The sequence below is a fragment of the Artibeus jamaicensis genome, unplaced genomic scaffold, assembly GCF_021234435.1.
Source record: "Artibeus jamaicensis isolate MK-2021 breed Jamaican fruit bat unplaced genomic scaffold, CSHL_Jam_final scaffold_612, whole genome shotgun sequence".
Lineage (NCBI taxonomy): Eukaryota > Metazoa > Chordata > Mammalia > Chiroptera > Phyllostomidae > Artibeus > Artibeus jamaicensis.
The window spans coordinates 2965946-2989782 of NW_026522049.1; the positions used below are offsets into that span (position 1 = coordinate 2965946).

At 45.3% G+C, this 23837-nt stretch overlaps 1 protein-coding gene across 2 annotated transcripts in view; it reads right to left on the bottom strand.

Moving 5' to 3' along the window:
* IQGAP1 (IQ motif containing GTPase activating protein 1) overlaps positions 1 to 17886 on the bottom strand; it is a 75444-nt gene extending 57558 nt beyond the window's left edge. The window contains exons 1-2 of one of the 2 annotated variants that reach the window (XM_037149125.2): positions 17798 to 17886; positions 13698 to 13797 (exon numbers count right to left, since the gene is read on the bottom strand). In XM_037149125.2, coding sequence (XP_037005020.1) covers positions 13698 to 13762 — 65 coding nt within the window. In that variant the 5' untranslated portion in view covers positions 13763 to 13797; positions 17798 to 17886. Of the gene's footprint in view, positions 1 to 13697; positions 13798 to 15544; positions 15698 to 17797 lie in introns of those variants that run through there. The other variant, XM_037149124.2, reaches the window with a different exon arrangement.
* Between the last annotated feature and the right edge of the window lie 5951 nt (positions 17887 to 23837).

Sequence of the window (23837 nt, forward strand, 5' to 3'; positions counted from 1 at the left end):
ACCAGTGGGAGTGGCCCCGCAGCTGTGTTGAAAAGGGGCGGCTGTGAGTGTGAGAGAATCCCTCCGCACAGCCATCCTCCCTGCTCAAGATGATTGCAGACCCTTTTAAAGCTGAAGACACCGGGGCCTCTTCCTTTGCCGCATTTGCACTGATGAGCGAACACCGGTCTCGGATTGGCTGCATTGCCTTCCACAACCCCACTAACGTCACTTCTCTAGTAAAGATCCCTCAAGCGGCAAGCCCCCCGCTCGGGCTGGGTCAACACGTCACCAACGCATCCTCACATCCTCTTGAAATGCTTCACATGCAACAGGCCCTGCAGAGCCTCCTTTGAACTGAAAACCTAGTAGCTCCTTTGTCTATCGTGTTAAAATTCCCATAGCATGAAGTTGCCATTTTTAACCATTTTAGAGTATGAAATTCAGTTGTTTGCAGTATGTGCACAAGGAAGCCACCACAAGTCTGTCACTCCCAGGAATTCTCACCGCCCTTTCAATAAAAGGCCCCACCCCCTCAGCAGTCACTCCCCATCCGGATGCTCTTTTTGAATATGGTGACGAAGCTTAATGACATGACACTCTAGCCCATATTTCCCCAGCCTGTCTGCAAAAGCATCACAAGACATACTTCCACAGGCCCTACCGAAATCCTGACATTAGATTTCAGTGCTTCTCTGACTCACCAACCTGGTGACCCCGTCCAAAGGAGATGACGTCAACACGGCGGCACCTTTGCCGGGAGTCCTGCTCAGCTCCGAGGCGGCACTTCTCACAAGCGCCCGTAAGAAACCCACTTGGTAACATGCAATGAACTGTTGCCAGAGAGCAGCTCACCGGACTAGACTCTGGGATTATCTTCTTTTCCTTTTCAATAATAAATACATCTGCACTCCCCCACTTTTTGAAAAACATATTCCTGTTCTTCACAATGCCTTCAAGATCCTGCAACACTTTGGCAATTATACCTATCCAATTAGTACCATAATGGCTTTAATTTAAGCTCTATAAGCCAAGAACATGAGAACCCAATGGCAAATGGAAAGAAACTATAGATAAAACATAAAACAGTGGAGAACTGACCAGGAACATATTCCAAATTCTTACTGGAAATAGTCCCTGAAGTAAATCCATCACTCTGACAGAGAACAGTGTTTCCGTGTGTCCTGGAAACACCAGGCCTACGAAAGATGACCCAGGAGAAGAGGCGGACAGGAAATGAGGTTTGAGGAATATCGCGGACCCTCTCCTGGTTCTTGGAGACTTGGAACGTAGAGCCTATATTAAAGCACCTAAATAAGCCACCAGTGAAACAATCTGTTTAACTCGGTTCAATCCAGTATTTCTGACACTGGTTTGATCACTAAACTCTTCCTTGAAGTCAAGCACTCATGAATTGAATAACCCTTAAAAATAGTGATGTGGAAAGTCAGCCAAACAGTTTTCCATTCCCAAATTATACCCTCCTTCAACAAGAAGAATGAGTTACGTTAGTTAGTTAGTTAGTTAGTTAGTTAGTACCGTTCCCCTCTCCGTGGTCCATACATTGGAGCAGTGAACCTAACCCCTGTCCTCTCAGTACCAACTTCATTGTACGTTATTAATCTTTGCAACGTCACAGCACGTCCTGCTTGAAAGCGCTCTGAAAAATTCTAGTCAATTTCTCTAAAAGGAAATGTAAGCCATATGTGGAGATTACAAAAATCTCCACAGTTGAAATGGCCTTGTTATGGAAAAAAAATTAAGGTCTCAGTAGATAGACTACAGAGCATGGCAAACTCCAGAGCACATTCACAAGAGAGCCACTGCTCATGTTCAATGTTTAAGATACTGCTCAGGCCTGGCTGGGTAGCTCAGTGGGTTAGAGTGTCATCCCTATACACCAAGGATGTAGGTTCGATCCCTGGTCAGGGCACATACAAGAATCACTGAGTGAATGCATAAACAAGTGGAAAAACAAATCACTGTTTCTCTCTCTCTCTCTCTTTCTCCCAAATCAATAAAAATAAGTAAGGCATCCAAATATTATGTAGAGAAAAAATGAGGCAGAATCTCTACCTCGTTCCTCATGCCAACATAAATTCCAAATGGATCAAAGGGTCAAATGTTAAAACTCTTCATATACTAAAACCACTAGAAGTACAGGAGAATGTTTTTGTAAAATCTCAGTATAGATAAGAACCCTCTAAAAGTAACATAAAGTCCCAAAGCTAAAAACATAAAACATGTTTTAAAATTCTAAACTAGTCTGAATACTTTAAAAGTCAAAAGTTACAGAACAAACTGGGAAAACTATCTACCACACATATGGCACCCAAAGGGTCGACCTCCTCAATACAGAGAGACCTCTTTGAAGTCAGTAAGGAAAGACCAACAGCCCATTGGAAAGTGAGCAAAGGATTCTGCCAAAACTGACGGGAAGGGAAATATAGACGGCTTTGAATCACATGTAAAGATGCTGAGCTTCGCTCAAAATTAAATAACCTAAAAATAAAACTATAACAAAAAACTATTTTCACTTATGAAATTCACAATTAAAAAAAAAAAGCCCTGGCTGGTGTAGCTCTGTGGATTGAGCGCAGGCTGCGAATCAAAGGGTTGCCAGTTCGATTCCCAGTCAGGGTACAAGCTGGGTTGCAGGCCAGGTCCTCGGTGAGGACCATGTGAGAGGCAACCACACATTGATACTTCTCTCCCTCTCTTTTTCCCTCTCTCTAAAAATAAATAAATAAATAAATTTAAAAAGGCGCCCAAAGTCTGACACCCCAATGGATGAAAGTATGGGGAGAGCGGCCCTCATGTATTTCTGAGGACATGTCAACTAGTAGAGCTCCGCCGGACTGCAAACTAGCAATACGTACCCAAACTAAATGGACAGATTCCCTTTGGCTTGGAAATTCCACTTTTAGAAATTGGTCCTGCAAGAACACTCTCCGGTGCGAGTACAGAGTTGCTAGCTACAACACTATATATGCATAATAGCAAAAGCTGGGGGCGGGGACGCGTCCATGGAGAGGGAAAAGGAGGCAGCTGTGAAGAAACAAATGATGCGCAATGGGTAAGTTAAGACAAGGCAGGATGGATAGAGTGTTACCAGTTCTAACAAGCAAATCAAAGTGACCTGCATGTGTCTGCACAGAACAGCTCCCACAGGACACACGGTCACGACAATGGCTGCAACTGGGGAACCTGCGTGGCTGGGAAACAGGGCTAAGGAGACAGACTTCTCTCACTGTACATCCTAGCACAGTTTCTGAATTAAGTATCAGGCCCATGCTGTATCTATTATTTAAATGATTACAAAAATTTTCCTTTAAAAAAATTAATACTATGCCCTGGCTGGAGTGGCTCAGTGGATTGAGCACCAGACTGAGAACCAAAGGGTAGCTGGTTCAATTCCCAGTCAGGGCACACACATCTGGGTTGCAGGCCAGGCCCCCAATAGGAGGTGCACTAGAAGCAACTACACACTGACATTTCTCTCCCTCTTTCTCCTCACTAAAAATAAATCAATAAAACCTTAAAAAAATAAAAGTAAAGAAATAAAAATAAGAAAATTAGCACTGGGTGGCGTAGCTCGGTGGATGGAGCACAGGCCTGCAAGCCAAAGGATCGCGGTTCAATTCCCAGTCAGGGCACATGCCTGGGTTGCAGGCCAGTTCCCAGCAGGGAACACATGAGAGGCAACCATACACTGATATTTCTCTCCCTCTCTCCTTCCCTTCCCCTCTAAAGATAAATAAATCCAAAAAAGAAAAAAGAAAGAAAGAAAATTAAGACGAAATCTGCCTAAAAATAGTTTGTGGGAATTCTCAAATTTTTAAAGAAAAAAAAACCAAAGTCAAGCCATTGTCAAGTACTACTTGTCAAACTATCAATGCTTAAGAAGCACTGTCCAAACTAATGACACAGCAATATGTCCTCAAGGCAGAAAAGCATTTTGTTATAATTGTCATGCAAGTAGTTACATTACTTTTGCTTCCTGTTACATGTTTTAAAGGTCATCTGAGATGTTATTGGTAATAAAATGATCTACACTGGGACATTTCCCATTTAAATTTTACTTTTATATAATTTTCTACTTTTTAAAAAGATTTTTACTTATTCATTATTAGAGAGAGGGCAAGGGAGGGAGAAAAATAGGGGGAGAAACATCGACGTGACAAACATCCACATGACAAACATCCATCACCTGCCTCTCGCCTCCACCCCAACCCGAGGACGGAACCCGCAGCTCAGGCATGTGCCCTGACTGGGGACCTTTCCCTTTGTGGGACCACGCCCAGGCAGCTGAGCCGCACCGGTCAGGGCTCCTTTTCTATCTTTAACAATCAGTTTTTCTTTCTCATTTTTTTATGGAACGCTTCACGAGTTTGTGTGCCAGCCTTGCACAAGGCCCGGCTAATCTGCACTGTTCCCATTGGAGCGTGTGTGTCGCCCCAGCAAGCACGGTTTCCCTTTTTTTTTTCTTTTTTCCACTTTCTAATTTTGCCCTGTTCTCTCTCTTTTTGTACTTCAATGCCTGCTGCTTCAGTTTTTAGGAACACTCATTAATCCCATTCAAGAAAAATACTTTTAGATTTTTATGTTGCTAATTAACGATCCCTGGCAACAGACTGATACTTGCTCCTTTATGGAGGAATACCTATCCCAGTAACAGTGTTTCCTTCTGCTACAAAAGTCTCACAGTTTTTTCTGAAAGCCAGAGTTCTCTCAGCCACCAGACATCTGTCCTAAGAGAAGCCAAGCCCCGGGCTGGCAGCTGCCTCTCCAACGCTCCCTTCTGCTTTTCGTTATGATTTCCAATGAGTCAACAGGAAGGTATTCTGAGTAAAGAAGAAATAAAGGCCTTCAGACAGCCTTTCCTCCACCCACAACACGAAAAAACACAGTTCTCGCCAAATGATCCAAGACAATTTCCAATCCAATTTGCCACTCCTGTCTGCATGAGGTCATTATTCAAAAAAAAAAAAATCAGTGGCTGGGAAGAAGGGAAGCCTTTCTGAACTGAATCAGAGCAGATACTAGGGTATGAAAAAGAAAAGCAATCAGGGACTCTCTGGCCTCCCCAGAGTCACTGTGTACGACTATATAACCTCCGCCGCAGCCCCTTCCGCTTCTGCTTCCGGGGAGACTCGCCTGTGAGCAGGAGTTCGGTCCAAATAGCTAAGTACACCCATTTATCCCAGGCCAATCATCATGTTTCTAGACACCTATATAAAACCCACTTAACTGAGATATTGTGTTTTATAGTATTTCTGATAAGCATGGATGCACAAATCTTTCACTGATCAACAAATACCGAACAGCTACTCAGGTCAGTCTATCACTGTCTTCAGCTCTGAAGGGAGTAAAAAAAGTGTAAGACAGAGTCCAGCAATCTACATACATACATACATACACACACACACACACACACACACACACACACAAACACATGAAAATCGAGACTTTCCCTCATGCAGTTGGAGGGGCAGGTGAAAGCCCATCTGGGCCAGCAGAGGGACAGCGCTGGCCGCTGGGGTCAGCCAGGCCTGCACCGGATTCCCACAGGCTGACCTGGGACAAGTGATACCAACTCCTGTTTGGTAAGAAAAAGCCACTCCTGGCCCTGGCTGGTGTAGCTCAGTGGATTGAGCACAGGCCTGTGAACCAAACAACCGTGGTTCGATTCCCAGTCAGGGCACATGCCTGGGTTGCAGGCCAGTTCTGAGCAGGGGACACACAAGAGGCAACCACACACTGATATTTCTCTCCCTCTCTCCTTCCCTTCCCTTCTAAAGATAAATAAATAAAAATTAAAAAAAAAAAAAAAAGAAAAGAATAAGTTGCTCCTGGAGCTTCCAGAACAGCTAATTAGACAATGCACATAATAAGTGCCCAGTAAATGGCACCAATGATGACAGGCGGGGACACCGATGCAGGGGCAAATGGCAGGGTTGGGTTTTGGGTACTGGAGGGGCTTTTTTGGCTTCCTTGTAGCTGTTGTAAAGGTACTTTAAGTATTAAGGTTTCTAAAACAAAATGCGCACCCTGGCTGCTGTGGCTCAGTGACTGAGCGCCAGCCTGCAAACTGAGGGGTCGCTGGCTCGGTTTCCGTTCAGGGCACATGCCTGGGTTGCAAGCCGGGTCCCCAGTTGAGTGTGCAAGAGGCAACAGATCCATGTATCTCTTTCAAATCAATGTTTCTCTCCCTCTCCTTCGCCCTCCCTTCCCCTCTCTCTAAAAGTCAATAAATAAAAGTCTTTAAAATAAAATACCTTATTGAAAAATAACAAATTAATTTGTCCCAACATAGAATTATGGGCAAAACTTTTTTTTTAAACATTCAAGCTTAAGCAAGCAAACTCTTTAAAATACACCATTAACAAGATCCTTCGTTTGTCTGTGTAACATTCTTCGATTAGCACACTGCAAAGCCACAGGCGTCCGGCAGGTCACCAGGAGCTCTTGCAGAAGAAAAGTCAAGCAGCAGCGTCCTGACTTGGGCAGGTGGGCAAGGGCACCTCTGCAGAAGGAGGACCTCACTCAGCTCGATGGAAGATAGTCTCCTGGCAACCTAGTGGCAAACTAAACAAACAGCCCCAGTGCTGTGAATCACTTCCGGATGGTCTCCCTCTGCCTGCCAGCACTTTCTTACAAATACTTCCTGTGAATGGGTTTATTTAGCCGGCCCCAGCTGGAAGGAACCAGAAGTCCATCGAACTACCACATGGCTTAAAAACGTTCAACAGTTCCTGCTACCAACAGGGATCCCCAAATTGCTTACCTGTGGAGCAGAAGGAATTCTGCAGGAGGCAATTCCCCCGCCCCCAGAGGGAGACAGGTCACCATGCAAAGCCGGCAAACTGAGTTCCCAGAACAGGCCACCTTAGGCCCTAAAATATCTTTTTCACTCTATGTCCACATACATAATTGTTGCTCTGACCTCTGAGAACAAAAGAATTACATCTATGCTAAGTTAGGTCAAATTAATGGTCCACTTACCCTAATCAGACTTCCCCGACCTTCACCAGTAGACAAGTCGTACACTCAAGCCAGCATTTAACACCGTTCCCTCGGGTCCCATCGACTCCGAGACTTAGTGAAAATACGGGGAATTGGTACAGTATTAAACCCAGTTCTCTTGGCTACCAGCTTTCTTTTTCCACCTGAAAAGGATCTTATATGCGTCACACTATTCTTCATGAACTGATCACAGACCACTGAGTCTACTATCAAGAGTAGAGAAGGAAAAGGAGTCACTAGTGCACAGTGAAAACTGAACAGGACAAAGCAACGAACATTAACAGAATCAATGAAAAAGATCAAGAGAGTAGAACATTAGGTCAGCAAAGCAGAAGATATATGCGAGACACCGAGAATGCCGATTTAACTAAGATTAAAAAAACAACAACAAAATGAGGAATAGCCATAAAACAGACTCTGCTGATCTGAGCTAAGAATGGGCAGAACTAATGAATCAGAACCAATTAACTATTCAAGGTGTAACAGACAAGTTCCTAGAGCTAAAATAAACAAAAAAGATACTATATATAACTTGGGGAAACCACAAGAAACAAGAATTGTACAAGTTTCAAATCATGAAAAAGTATAAAAAGAAGTGACTTGTCATGGAGCTAAAAACAAGCTAGGTTCACATGTTATTTCTCAATAATAAGTATAGGAAAATGAAGGAATATATACATTTTCTCTAGAAGAATAAAATATAGTGCACCATCGCAGAACAAAGAGTCTGGAAATAGAGCTAGATGTAACTTACCATCTGAGAAAGCAGACATCAATCGCTAATGGGTAGTAATAAGGTTGTCCTTAAATGATATCAGAATAACTTAGAAACGCCATGAGAATTACAGACTTAGATTCTTAAAAAAAATTAAATCACTAAATCAAGGAAAAAAATAACAACAAATAAAACTTCAAAATTTAGCAAGTCTTTACAGAAATTAAACCATCTCTACTTTGAACTTATAGAAGAAATTATAAACAGAAAGATTAATATTTAAACACCAATCAATTTAAAACTATAGAGTGAATAAGCGCATAAAGTGAAAAATTAGGGGAAAATACTTGCAGCAAACTTGACTGAAGATCGCCACTCATTCTCTTTTTTCAAGCTGAGGTGTATGTGACATTGAACACTACATTAGTTCCACGGGCGCAACGACATGATTTGATATTTGCGTGCATTGCAAACCAACCAGCACAATAAGTCAAGTTAACACGCGTTCCCACACAGGGGTTACAAAGAAAAATTTTTTTCTTGTGATGAGGACTTTTAAGATCTACTATCTCAGCAACTTTCAAATATGCAGTGCAGTATTATTAACTGTAGGGCATCCACACTGTAACAGCACTCACACAAGTTACCATCGGGACACCAGAAGGCCAGAGACCAACAACCGCCCAATATAAACCTGACAAACAGATACGTGGGGAAATATGGAACCATTCCAGCAAACAATATAACATTAAACGGAATCAGCCCTGGCTGGTGTAGCTCAGTGGATTGAGCACAAGCCTGTGAACCAAAGGATCAAGGTTCGATTCCCAGTCAGGGCACATGCCTGGGTTGCAGGCAGTTCCCAGCAGGGGACGCACAAGAGGCAACCATACATTGATGTTTCTCTCCCTCTCTCCTTCCCTTCCCCTCTAAAGATAAATAAATAAAATCTTTTAAAAAACTGGAATCAATAAATTATGAACATTATGGGCCCACTGAAAATAGTAATCAAGGTCACAGCACAGCAATGTCAAGAATCTGAATTTCAGCCCCCTCTCTGATGAGCGACCTTCATACGCCCAAATTCCTCACTACCCAGGAAAGAACATCAACTTCTCTTCTGCTGTCCTTAGACAATTGCTCTTTTTCTTCTGTTTCAGTAAACTTTGTAGATGAAGCATAATGCATACAAAGAGAGTGTACAGTGTGATGAGGTTTCCCACAGTGAACAACACCATGTACCCAATCTAAAAATTATGTACTTAGACAGTTTTCCCCTTTTCTTAATTCCTTTTTTCTTTATTATAAACTTCATAATTAGCCTGGCTGGGTAGCTCAGTGAGTTAGAGCCTCATCCCAATACACCAAGGTGGCAGGTTTGATGCCCAGTCAGGGCACATACGAGAATCCACCAGCGAAGGCATAAATAAGTGGAATAACAAATCAACCTTTCTCTCTTTCACATCGATAAAATAAAATTAAAATTTTTTTCATAGTCACTGCGCAAAGCATTTTAAATAAACAGAAGGGCATTAAATAAAAAGCATGGGTCACACTGTCCACCCACACTGTGCTCCCCAGAGACAGTCTCTTTGTAGCGTTTCCTTTTTAAGACAAAAGCTTTAAGTCTGAAGTGAAAACACGAGGGCTGCCAACCTCCAGGACCTTGAAAGTGCCCAGAAAATTCCCCAGGAAAGTTTATTAACACCTCGCCACCTTGATAGTAAATCAGCTTTTGCCCTCGAGGACCAGGATAAAGAGCATGTTTGTTGAGTGACTACTGTGTTTAGAGACCGGGCCAGGCAACTCCTAAGATGCATGGTATGTCCATTCTGCAAAGCACAAATTTAGACTCACTCCCCGAGGTGAAGCAACTTGCAAAACCAGACTCAGAATTCACACCTGCCAAAACCGAAAGTCCTCCTCCTTTTCACGCTGCGTATTGTTGGAGTCAAGACTTTCAAAGACGTTTTCATCTGACTTTTTCAAGTTCTGCTTTACTTAATTATGAGCATTATGGGATTAGAGTCATATGACTGTCGTTAGTAATAATGATAGCTACTAAGGAGCTAGCTGACTGCTAATATTTACCAGATTACCGCTCACATTTCATAAACGTAAATTTTGCTGTCTCAGGTACAAGGGTAAGAAAAGCTTTTGGTGGCTGCACTAGGAACTAAGTTCTTCCCATCTACAACATTGTTAACTGTGGGAAAGTGCTCTTCGTTTGAATCACCATGTAACACACTTTTTCAGGCAACCTACATCTTACCAAGGAGTCTGTCTAAGGCAGCTGCACTAAGTTTCAGAAAAGAAAACAGAGGCTTTTATTTCTGTCACCGTTGTAAGAGTTAAGAATAATCCCACCCCGCACTTCCTCCCTGGGCAATTATGAACGCATGGAGGCACCCAGCTGGCTGTCCCAACATGCCACTAAGTAGCCATGTGCCATGTAGACCCTTAATCACACTGGGTCTCCCCAGGCAATTAAAACTAGTTTTCCCATCTGTGAAAGTGAGTCACCTCCTAAAAATGATCCCCCCTCAAGTATTTAAGTGATATTCCTCGACTGAAAAATTCTAGGAACTGGTGGGCAAGGTTCCTAATCACCTCACCTATCGTTTTATTTTCTTGCCTCTTCAGTGTCTTTAACTCCTATTTCCAGGATCACCGTGGGCCAGCCTGGATCTGCTCCGATGCCACGGGAACCGTGACCCCACTCGGAGAGGAGGTCTGAAGAGCCCATCCTGGGGAGTGCTCCATGCCAACAACAAGGACATGTGCACAAAAGAGAATTTGTTCTTAAGACCTGATTTCTTTCCAAGACACTTTCTCAGCTCCCCTAAATTGCAGAAGCTGAAGTGTTTGCACTCAGTGCTAAGCTCTTGTGAACGCTGTGCAGCTTCTAACAGTCTCCAGCCAGTCACAGCCCTTCCTCTGCCTTCCACAAGGCAGGGTGTGTCCTGCCCCTGGCACTGGGGTTTGGAGACTGATCGGGAGGACGGTGGCCCATGACAGGCTCAAACGCCGCACCAGCTACACCAGGGAGCCTCTGCAAAAAGGAGTCCTCCCTGGGAGGGCGCGGGAATCAACCCTCTTCCGGTGCCCCGTGACCTGACTGAATTCAATCCTGTTCCAAGTACCACTCTCCTTCCCTTCGGGTTGCCCTACCTGATTCGTGCCCTTCCTTGGTTTTGGTCACCGGATCTATTTTTCTCTGATCTAGTACTTCTGCCTGGGGAAGACTCAGGTATCTGCTGTACCTCACATATTTAAGTCTCACCTTCTCCGCTTGACGGAAAATGCCATTCATCTCTATTACTCCTTAACCAGAACAAATGTAAAGCCCATGTAGAATGGGCAAAAAGATAAAAGCAAACCCATGTTTAAGCACAAACAAGTCATTTAAGGTGTCTCCTTTTACAAAGTCCTTGATCTGCTCTGTAGCTCTTAGCAAACAGCCCTGTACCTTTAGACGGTGTTTCATCAGAGCAGTAACTTATTTTCCACACTGAAGCTACTCTCCAGACGGTAAAGGAAAGCAGAAGCTCTGTATTTCCTATTTCCCCACTGCAGCCAGTGCCCACATTTAAGGAATCACTGCTAAATTTTCCCAGTTGACTTTTGGGGGGAACACCCACATCCACAATGCACTCTCATGTTTCCACGCACTTCCACGCACTGTCTCCACACATTTCACACTCACTCTCTGCACACTCTCGGCTCTTCCCACTGAAGAGCTCGGTTACAGGTACATGAGAAAACAGAGTCCTAAGCGACACAATGGGGCCACTGTACTACGAGATGGAGCTTTTCGTGGGAGGAGTGGCAGTCTTATAAATAGAACTAAAGAGGAGAACCTTTTCTCCCTTGGATCTCTCAGATCTTTCTTCCTGGCCTGGGAGCCGGTGTAGATTCCGGACCCTGAGCCTCCTCCAACAGGGGAGGGTGGAGGTCAGAAGGAAACAGGATGGGGCCAGTCCAAAAAGGCAAATTGGGAAGGCGGGGCACAGAAGGTACAGCCTGGATCTCAGAGGCAGGAGACTCCACGGGGGCTGAAGCCCCAAGCTCATGAGCAAGAGCATGTGACCTGTCTGCACCTCCAATACTTTCTTGGGGGTGGCAGCAGCCAGAGAAGGTAGCCAGTAGGGACCCAGTCCTCTTTTCTCAGCACGACATTCCCAGGCTTCTTTTCCTAACCCTGACCAGCTGTAAAATCTAAACAGGTGTTTCCCAAATCGATCTTCTAATCAAAGCTTTAAACGACCAAACAGAAATAAAATAACCACGTCCAGGTTTTGTGTGATTGACTCAATTAAATAAAGCAAGCCCGATTCCACAATGCCAGGCCAGCGGGCTGAGTGTACCAGGGCAAGTGCGCCACTATTACACGCTCCCTTATAATCAAAGCATAAAAAATAAATACTATCACGAATGTCTCACTGCATTAGTCACCTCCCGAGTATGCAGAAACACCCAAGTAAAACACACCCCAGGGGCTCATGGCCCCCTGCATGGGTTCTAAAGGAAATGGGCTACTTTCCCAGACTGGAAAAAACACCTGACCAATGAAATGCCTTGCTAAGGCAGCGACTGAAGAAGAAATGTGCTTATAAAAGCATCATTCTATTCAGGTTATAATATCCCAGCACTGAAATGAGATGGTTGAACTAGATTAGTGGTGGCACGAGGGTGTCAGCCAAGATACCCTCTGCAGCAAGGAAAGTTCACTGCAGAAACCCAGTATTAAAACTGAAGCAGAATGGCTTTGGATGCGGGCAACAAGGTGAGCTGAGGCTCCCCCCCACCCACCCCACCGCTCATCTCCGAGGCTTCGCAGAGCACAGGCTGGTCTCTGAGGCCCGATGCAGCTTGCAAATTCCTTGACCTTCCGAAATTAGACCTAGTCCAGAATTGACGGAGCAGAGGACTTCACATTCTTGTTCAAGGGGCCCTTACAAACTTTGTATAAGAATCAACTGCTTTTCTAATGACATATCTGTCTGGTGTCTAACCTTCCATTTAGAACAATTCTCCCCACCTAAATCATCACTAATCCCTCCCCCAGTCTCAGGGAAGGGCCTCAAGCTCAGAAAAGCCTGGATGCAGGAGGACACAGCAAATGCAAGCCAGTGGTAGCCCCGGGGACAGGAAAGGGAAAGATCTGAAGGGCTAAAGTTCCTCCTGAAACACGCGGATGTGTGCTGTATTGTTCTTGAACTTTCCTGAAGCATTTCAATATTTTTGGAAATTTTTTTAAAAGCCTGTTTATCAGTAACATTGAACACATCCATGATTTTTATTAGACTGTGGATCACAGATACCTTTCATTATCTCTTGCTGGCCTTTCCCAGCAAAGCTCACTTATAGAATATCTGGCCCATAATTAAGTACATCTACCCACCCTGAGACATTCAGGAATACGAAATCAGAATGACAGAAATGAACACGGTTAGCATAGGGACACCCTGGGCCTACCAGGTCTTAAAGCACCTGAAAAAGGAAAAGAGAGCCTACACGCTTCACGAATGCAGAGGATGCCGCCTTGGCTAAGCTGTCTTTGAACGCTGCCCAATGCATGGACCCATATCCATAGCACTAACAATGGGAGAAGGGCCCCAGCTCATATATAAATCAAAACCAGTGAAGAACCAGTGAAACATTAAAGGCAAGGACTTCAAATTCTAAAAATGCTCTCTCCCCCCCACAGCTGGTAGTGCCCCAAATGTGCATCATAGGCAGAAAGCAGAACACAAATCTGGACATTCGTCAGTATACAAAAATGGCCATGAGTGTTTCATGAATAAAGTGCCATCAAGGTTATCCGGTCCCGTGAATAAATGCCCTCCCTACCTAACCTCATTTCTTCACATCACCAGCTTCCCTCAGGCACTTCCACAACCTACTCCAAGAGATCTCCATCAGTATTCACCACGTCAGCTCCCTTCACCCAGCCTTCTTTCCAGACAGCCGTTACCTCTTTGCTTCTTCCAAATGACAAAGGTATTCGTAAGCCACATTCTGCCGTCTCCTTTCATCCATCTCCTCTGCAGTGAGTCTCTCATTATCCAGGACAGCTAAAACGTGAAAGAATGTGAACAAGAGAATCTGTAACCTTTCTGAGCAATACAAGACCACCACACCTTTGAATCCCTGCTTCTCGCCTAAGAGTCAGGGCGACCTGCAGCTGTGTAGCTAGACTTTCCTAAAACAGGAACTATGGCGCGTCAGCCATTCCCACCTTACCTTTTTCTTTTCTAAAGTACGATAACATGAATATGTACTATATTTTAGCTTAACTTGAAAAATAATGACTTGAGATTTAGGGCCAAAATGCCATCTGCCAGACTTTTTCTAAAAACAGAGCTGATCATGCTGTTTCCCTCTTTTAGTAAGAACCAAAGTCAGCAGTCCGGTCATTGGGAACAAAGTGGCAGTAATTGTGCTATGCATTTTACATGCACTCTCCCATCGAAGCCCCATAACAGTCATGAATATCCCTCACATTTCGCAGGTGAGGAAATGGAGGCAGGGTGATGTTAGCCCCACAGTGAGTAAGCAAGGGGCGGGGCCTGGATTCACACCTAGGCAGCCCATCTCAAAAGCCTGTGAGCCTAACCTCAAAGCAATCCACCTCCTGCACGGGCACCCGGCGGGCACCCGGCGTATGGAATAAATTCCTTGGGATGGCATTCGAGGCCTTTCCCAATTTAGCTCCAACTACTTTTGGAAATTCTCCTCCCTGCCACCGTTGTGCACTCCACACCACAACTCCCAGCGCCTTTCTACGGTTCAATACTGTGGTTCCATGCTGTGGCTCAGGCTCTCCCTGCCTCTAGTCACCTCTCCTGCCCCACCCTGCCTCATCAGACTTGCCCGAATACGTCAAGGCTCTGTTCAAATGTCACACCACTGTGGGCCCCCTCTTTCCCCAAGCCTGTCCTCAACCCTGGTGCTGATTGTTTATGCTGAGTTTGTCCTCGCAGCTTTTATCTTTATTGTACATTATCATTGGGTTGTACACCTGTCTCTCTCTCTCTCTCTGATTAAAACGTTCTTTGAAAGCAGCTCACCTTTAATTTCACAGAAGTGACACAACCCCACACATATAACTGTTGATGAGTGAAATTACCCTGAAAACAGAACATTACCCCCAGAATATAAAAGAAAATCGAAAATTTCGAGACTCCAAAGGACTCTCCTTTGGCCAGTTCAATGAACTGCCTGCAGTTCAATGACGTCCCAGGGACAGCTACAGAAAATGAGGAAGTCAGAGGGGGGTTTTGTTTGTTTTGGGGGATTTTTGTTTTGTTTTGTTTTAGTTTTTACGTTTGAAACCCTGTCGAGGGAACTGAGCCGGAAAAAGCTGAAGTGACTCGCCCAGGGCCGGGCAGGTCTAGACCCAGGGTCTCCCTCGCCTGCAGCACAAGGGCAGCAGCTCCCCTCCAAGAACCAGCTGAGCCCTCGCCTCCGGTCCTGGGACACACCCTGCACGGTCCTCCTGCCACCTCACCCTAGGCCGTCCCCCTCAATCACGGTCGAGCTGGGTGGTGGGCGGCGCTGGGTGAGGCCCTCCAGCCGCAACGCCCCGGCTAAAGCGTGGAGACCGCCTGGGTCCCCCTCGCCGCTTCGGAGACCGAGGGGCGCGGGCTGGGAGCCTCGCTGCCCGCCACCCCTCCCGCCCACTGCCCTGGCTCTTCCGGGTCCGCGTGGCCCACAGCCGCCCGGCCCCACCCGCCCAGCCGACCCCCTCCCGGGAAAACGGCGCCTGGGAAGCAGAGAACCCAGCCCCGAAACCCCCGCGCCGCAGATCCCCGCACTCACAGCCATAGTGCGGCCGGGACACGCCCAGTCCGTCAACCTCGTCCGTGGCGGACATGGCGGCTGAGCCCAGGTCTCTGCAGAGGAAGCGGTGAGACCTTAGAGGCGCGGGCGACGGCGGTGCGGCTCCTACAGAGTGCGCGGGCTGTCCTGGTCCCAGAGGCCCCGCCCCAGTGGCCCCGCCCCGGCGGCCCCACCCTGCTGCGCCGAGGGGAGCGGGCGGAAGGAGGCGGAGCCCGAGCGGGCCGGTCCCGCCCCTATCCCCGCCCCCCGAGCTCTCTAGGCTCCTACTGGAGGCGGAAGAAAGGAGGCGGAGCCAGTGGCCGGTCCGGCTAGCGAACACCTCCGCTGGCAAGGAAGGCCCTGAAGCCTTAACCTCTCCGGCTCCTACCTCATCCTTTGCTCGGACAAAAAGGTCGCCATTGTCAGTCGCTTGAAGTAAAACACGTGGACTCCTTCCCCTGCCTGCCGAGCTAAACTCTGCACCAATGGGCTCAAGAAGGGTGTCCTTCTAAGTGGCCCAGGGTGTTCTTATTGGACGCCAGCAGGACCCACACTCATAAAGGGACCGCAAAGTCGGGCAGTCTGGCCTCAGCTCTCTCCTAGATTCACCAGCAGTCTCCGATTGGAACTGCTCGACCCTCCTAATATTTCAGAAGCGGATGCCTAAGCAGGAAATGTATTTGTCCAAACGTCCTTCCATTGGATTCCCTGCCACTGATCTTTGCAAGTTCTTTTTAGGGGAGACTCTGCCCCTTTTGGGCCTCTTCCCTTGCACCTTGTCCACTGCCCTTAAAATAATGGGTATTCGACAGAATTCTGTCCTCAGCCCTCTTTCGTTTCTTTCTTTCTGCACTCTTTCTTAGTAACTTTATCCACACTCACCTTAAAGTGGTGAAGAGCCCTAAATACATCTCCAGACTACATCATCTAGAAGTCCCTATTCAGCATTTTCAGCTGTGTAATGGGGCATTTTCACCTATGAACCCCGCACATTCTTCAAATTTAACTGGCCCAGCGCTGACCCTGATCCTGCTATAGCCTCTATATCTTACCTACCACTTTTCAGAAACTTTTAAGAATTCTTGGTCCCATTCACAAACTCAGCATCCTCAAACATTTACAATCATGTCTATAAACTTACTAGATTTTCTTTTTAATTTCTTCAATTGTCCAACCTAGAAACTTTTCAATGCTTAGTAACCCTTATAAATCAGATAAACTTACAAATATAATGCATCTAAATTCTCATAGTTGGCCCAGTTCCATGTGTCAGCTTAGTAAGATTTCAATTCGAAATCTTAAGTCTAAAACTAACTCAAATATACATTTAAAATAAGAGTTTTAAGGTTATCACTCTTAATAAGCCGATTTTTAAAACCACTGTAAATGCATAAAGTGTGAAACGCGAACATATTTCTTCTTAACCTCCATATATTAATCCCATCATTTTTACCCCATTTACCCTTCCTGTACTTAATCTTAAAGAGTCTCTAAGTTGCAAGACACAAAACTGCTAAGAAAGCTTCCAACCTAATTAACTAAGGTTATTTTTTATTAAAGGTTTCTCCAGTTTAGCAGTGAACTTCCAGAGCCATCCTTCTCACTGTGCCCGATGTCATTTTTGAGCCCCTTTCTTATGTTATGTCAGCTACTTCAAAACTCCCTCATCCTCTGACCATCCTTAGAAATCTGCAAGTCCCACCTACCCAATTTATCTTTGGTTTTATTTTATATTTCTTGGCTTTTAAGATACACACATGCGTTTTTATTTTAATTCTAAAGACCTTTGTAATAACACCTGCTATCCAAATAAGTAAATGTATTTTCCCTCAGATGATAAAGGTTATGGACCTAATAGGCTCTTGCATTTTTTCTTGTTCCTAGGAGTATGTAATTCTAACTGGTATTTGAATCAACAGCCCATTGAGTTTCAGATATCTCCCATAGCTTAATTTGTGTGGCCACAAATTAAATCATTCTTCATAACTATAGTAAGTAAATGTGCAGAGTTTTTACTAGACTGTTTTCTATCCATTTTCTTATCTAAGCCTTATCATAAACCTACAAAGTCAGAAGCATTATTATCTCCAATTTACAGAGGAGACCAACGAAACCTAAGTAATTTAGCTGAAGCCACACAGCGAAAGGCGGAGCCAGAACTCAAACCCAGGTGTGTCTGACGACAAAGCCCACGCATCTGATCAGTAACCACATTCAGAGAAATGCACACAAAGACTGTAATTGACCACTTACCCCTTCTTGCCCGTCCGAGTTGCAATGTTTTGTTTGGTTTTTAAATTAGTACTATTGGCACAGGGATGAAAAATCAACCAGTCACGTCCTGCTGCTTGGGCTGTAAACTGACGCAGTCTTTCCAAAGTCCGACATGACATTATGCAGTTCTCCTTCAAACAAGAAACTCCACCTGTTGGCACAGATGATCACAAAATTATTTTTCATTGTGAAAAAAAATGAGTGATGAAGACACTCATTGGAGATGTCTTCAATGCCTGTCACTGGGTTTTTAAGTCAGCGAGCGATGGCCCACCCGTCTCAGCGCTAAAGGAAAAAGGGCCAGAAGGGAGGCATTTATGACAGATATGTACATGGGCCCAGAGCAGGAGAAAACAGGACTCGTGGGAGGTTGAAGGCATGGGATCTGACCGTCCTGCCGCGTATCTCTGCTTCTCCACGGGTGGGGTCTGCTCTGCCCTCCTCTCTTCCTCAACCAGCTTCCTCCATTCCTATTTCCTCTGCTCCCTCACAACTCCAGCTCCTATTTGTTTTTTGCTGTGGCCTTACTTCAAGGCCATGGCCCCCTTAAACCATCAGCTCCATCATGAATGATCTCAGTTGCCCAATTCCATGACACAGTGTCAGGGGATTGACACAGCTCATTTTTGCTCCCCACGGGTATGTCTCTGACTCAGACACCAACCTTGGATCAGATACCAATCTGTTAGCTCAGTCAGGAGACACAGCCAGTGAAGGACGACGAACTCTGAGACGGGCATTATACCTTTCAGTGGGAGGCTGGGTAGGCAAACAATGACCAGTATTTCTAATGTCTTGCCTAAGTAAAAATAATAAATTATGACCTAATAAATATACTGGGATACCATTGGGTGCTCTAAAAGTGTATAGATATAGATGTGCATAGGAAAAAACCTTGAGGTGTTTACACCAATACATTGACAGCGGTTTCCCAAGGTGGTGAACTTGAAGTAGATTTCTGTGGGATTTGTTTGTTTGTTTTTTGTGTTTTTTTTGCTTCTTTGTATTTACCAAGTTTTCTACCATGAGCTACTTGAAATACTATTTGTCAGCAAGTATAAAGTTAGCCAATACGAGGTGAATAAATAAAATTAAATGGCAGGAATGAGCTAACTGGTCATTTTGGGAGATAGAATTGATCCATGACCTCCAGAATTTGTAAGACTCCCAGGAATGGATTGACATGAACAGGACAGCTTCAGGTAAGCACCGTAGTACAGGTTTCTCTGGGCCCGGAATACCTTTTAGCCTCTTAACTGCCTGGGAAATTCCTACTCAACTTGCTAGACCCAACTCTAATGTCACCTTCTTCGCCAGGCTGAATGAATCACTTCCTCATTTACTTCCCAGGAGCACTTTAAAAACCCTATGTCTTCAAAAATAAGTCCCAGATTTTTTTTCACATGGTAACACTTCTGAAATCGGAATAGGTCTTCTAATCAGCATGAAAGAAAACTAGCCAGATACCAGGTAGACAGAAAAGCCAATGGAAAAATAACATCACTGTTACGGCCTGCCGATGTGTGACTTTAACTCAATTACATCATTAATGCCTCAAAGTCAGAAAACCGGATTAATAAACTCTGTGAATCGTTAACAAATGTAATAGCCTTCCTGTTGGATGTTTCAGATTTGCTTTATATATATATATTTTACATAGAAATTTCTCAGAAGGGAGGATTCCCCAGGACAATCACTAGCACTGTTGACTGATTTGGTCTCTTGTCTTGAATGAGAAAAAAATAGACCTTTGGATCCCAGCATCTTGTTAAGGAAGCTGGGAAATCTGAGGCTTCTGATCAGGAAAGAAATGGGACACATACCAGGCAGCTTCTCAACACCCAGGAAGGTCAAGTGTCAAGGACCCCGAGGGATCACTTTTCAGGGGACTGGAGCTACGGTGTGTGTCATAGGCATAATACGAAGGTGGCTACCCAAGATCCCCAACCCTTGGTTATTCAAACACTAATTCTACGTAGTGTTTTGAAGGGTTCTTGACAATGTAATTAAGGTTACTAATCAGTTGACCTTAAGATAGTGAGATTATCTGGATGGTCACGTAACCCCTTTAAAAGCAGAGAGTTTTTGCCCTGGCTGGTGTGGCTCAGTGGGTTGCACATCGTTCCATAAACCGGAAGTTCCATAGTTCAATTCCCAGTCAGAGCACATGCCTGGGTTGTCGGCCAGGTCCTTGGTTGAGGATGTGCGAGAGGCAATCAACTGATGTTTCTTTCCCTCCCTTACTCTTATCTCTAAAAATAAGTAAAATCTCTAAAAGCAGAGAGTTTTCTCTAGCTGGTATCAGAAGTGTGAATAAAAGAGACTCAAAACACTAGAAGGATTCAGTGGGCCATTGCCCATTTTAAAGATGGAGAGGGCAGGACCTTGAGGAGCTGAGAGTGACCCCTGGATTACAGCCAGCAAAGAAACAGGGACCTCAATCTATGACAGCGAGGAACTTGATTCTCTCAATCACCTAACTGAGCTCGGAAGCAGCATCTTCCCCAGACCCTCAAGATAAACGAGCCCAGCCCGGCAGCCATGCTGAGTTTCCCCTTGTAAGACTAGAGCAAAAAGCACAGTTAAGCTTGGCCAGTCTGCAGTAGAAAACTAATACACGTGTCCAAAGATATTTGAGTATATGGCGGGGCAGGGTGAGAGGGTTCACAGGTTAACTGTTGTCACATACACTACTGATAACATTTTTGCATGAGAAAGAACTGTGACTGGCTGGGCACCCTGCTCCCCTCAGACAGGACCGACTCCACACAGTCAGTGAGTCCTCCGAGCAGATGGAGTCCATAATAACATGAGTCCTCCATTTTGCTCTGTGAAATCTCCAATCTCATTTCTGTCTGTTCCTTGGTTATTCAACTCAGGCTAGACACAGAACAAAGGGGACGACATATAGCCCATTACTAAATGCCAGCCAGTGGGTCTCTGGTAAGAGCCGGTCTTCATCTTTAATGAACTTTAAGTGTTACCTGCCACCCTGTAACGCTCCTTTATTTCCTCATGAGAAGAAAACCTCTTGTGTCTTGTACTTTAGACTGTGCTGGATCCGGTGGATGGGCACCGTTCCTGCCCGGTGGTTTGACTGCAGACGCCTCTTCAACCTCATCATTTTTCTGAAAGGAGCAAAAGTTTCTAACTACCTCTTCCTAATTGCAGTCATGTGCCAACTGCTTACCACGTTCCAGAATGTGCTAAATACTCTCTATCGTCTCATTTAATCCTCACAGTAAACCGTATGAAGAAGATAGAATCATCCCCATTTTGTAAATGAGAAAACAGGCACAGGGAGGTTTGGCGTTTTGCTCAAGTCGTAAGGTGCAGAGTGAGGAATCGGGTCTAGGCTTTCCTGACTCCGACATCTCTGCCATCTCGCTATTCAACACCCTGTCCCAGTTTATCGTTAGCCCATCACCAGGAAGGCGCGCGTTCCCTTTCTGTACAGGCCAAAGAGCCTCTGAAAGCCCTTCACCAAACACATGCGAATGCCCATGTCTTGGTCTAAAGACCACTGACAACAAAGACCTGCAAGCCGTGGGAGGAAGACAGGAAGTCAGCCCAGAACGGCGATGGGGAATTGGTTTCAGGGCAGGGGTTAGAAGAGGCCACAAGACACCAAGGCGGACTCAAGGCCAAAGACAAAGGACAAGTGTAAGGACACAGTTAGGAACCCTGAGCCAAATCAAAGTAGATAGAAAAGAGGCAGGTGGGCAAAGGAAAACCAGACTCCTTCACAAGACTGGGTCCTGAGCCAAGCCTGCTTGGGCAGGGCGCCCTCCTGGCATGTATTTAAACGTCCATAGGACGACATTGGGTAACCAGAAACATAGCTAACCTGTGTTTAGTACACAAATGACAGATTCAGAGCAGAAGCCATGCTTAGCAATAAAAACAAGCTGTGGCTTCAGGATTCCTGGAATGCCTCCTACAGAATCTGATGGGCAGCTGCTACAGGTGGGATCGCCCTGCCGTCCTGGCTGCAGGGAGAAAAGCCAGACGTCTGCAGACTGGGCCCTCATTGTGGACAAAGAGCCTGCTATCTGGGGCAGAAGGCAGGGTCAGACTGGGAGAAGCAGCAGGAAAGGAAAGCTGATGACCACGTGAGGGTCTTAAATTCTACATGAAAGAGGTTCCATTCTCTTCTGTAGTTGATAGGAAACTATGTAAGTCTTTAAAAGCAGGGGAGAGTTCTAATTTGACTCAACAAAGGTTTATGAAATGTGGGCTTTGCACTAGGTACTAACAAGGTCATGAAGTTGAATTAAATATAGTCCCTGCCCTGTAGAATAGTGCACAAGTGACTTTACAAGATGAGGTGAAAAGGGTAATCCAAGACGTCTGCAGAAAAGGTTACAGAGATGCAGAGGAGATCCCCCCTGCCGGACGGCCGAGATCCGGAAACAGTCTGTGGAGAGAGGGTTTTCAAGGGACCGTGAAGAATGAGCGCTTTATGGACACAGCATTCAGGGATGAAGAGGTCAAATGAACAACCAGCCAACTTGCAAAAAGCTGTTCAGCTTCCCTGACCAGCAGAGAGATGTGTATTAAAAATGCAATGTCATTCATTCCATACCCCTCAGATTGGAAAAATTCTGAAGTCTGACAATATCAAAACTTGACAAGGAAGAACAGTTAAGGGAATACCTACTGCGAGAGTGGAAATCAGTACCACTATTTGGGAGAAGAATTTGGCACTAGGTAGTTAAAGATGCACTTGCCCTGGCTGGTGTAGCTCAGTGGACTGAGCACTGGCCTGCGAACCAAAGGGTCGCCAGTTTGATTCCCAGTCAGAGCACATGCCTAGGTTGCAGGCCAGGTCCCAGCAGGGGATGCACGAGAGGCAACCACACATTGATATTTCTCTCCTTCTCTCCTTCCCTTCCCCTCTAAAGATAAAGAAATAAAATCTTTTTAAAATAAATAAATAAGTAAGTAAATAAATAAATGGCTGGGGATTTACTTAAAAAAATTTTTTTTAATTAAAGATCTGGTCTCTTAAATTAGCAAACTTGGTTTTGAGAATGAGGGTGTGGTAAAACCTGTGGTCCTTTGCTGCTGGCGGCATCGTAAATTAGTACAATTGGCTCAGACGACAACTTAGCAGCAAGTAACAGGAGCTATGAAAATATCCACACCCTGTAGAAGTAATCAAAATTGTGGGAACATATGTCTTCTGGGAGGAAAAGAAAAGCCATTCACAAGAGCCTTGTTTTTTTTTCTCTCTCTGCAAAGCCGTTTATTTTTTATTTTTTATTTTTAATAACACAAGAGCCTTATTAATGTAGCAAGGCATCCTGCATTCGGAGAGGTGGTCCAAGTCTGGCAGATTATAGAAGCCTGGGGCTGTAGTTTTCTGGACATTTATTTGTAATGTGTATAAAGGGAGGGTTTGTTTCTTAGGACTCACATTTTGAGAACCCCTGCACTGGATTAACCAAATTTATTTTTTCTTGGTCAACTATCTAATTCCGGCAAAGAGCGAGCTTAGTTTATCAGTGAATTCTTCCTCCCTGAGTTAAAGCCCTCAGGTGGCATTCCTTAAGGGAAGGGAACTAACCGGATTCCAAGGCTGATGTAATGACTCTCTGTTAACGCCTTCCAGCAACCACTTTTCTCCCCAGAGTGTCAAATGCCCAGTGCCCTCCGTATCCCCTTTTGCCCCTTGGATCTGCTCTTACCTGTCCCCTCCGACTGCAGGAGGATCAAGGACCCGCAGCCCAGGATCCTGGAAAGCTCCTGGGAATGCAGGCTACTGGCCTCCACCATTTCCGAACTCACGGTGGTTCCAAGGCTGTAAGGATGGGTCCTCCGGTCTCGCAGTTGTTCCGGGGACCATGAAAAATTCCAGAGGGGGTCTGTGCCTCATACACGAGCAGACCTGCAGCCAGAACCTGGCTCTGCGGTGAACCGTGTGACCCGCAACAAGTCGTGTGGCCTTTTCAGGCCTTATGTTTTCTACGGGTGAAAAAATAAGTCCCTCGTCATAAGAGACAACGAGACATCTGGA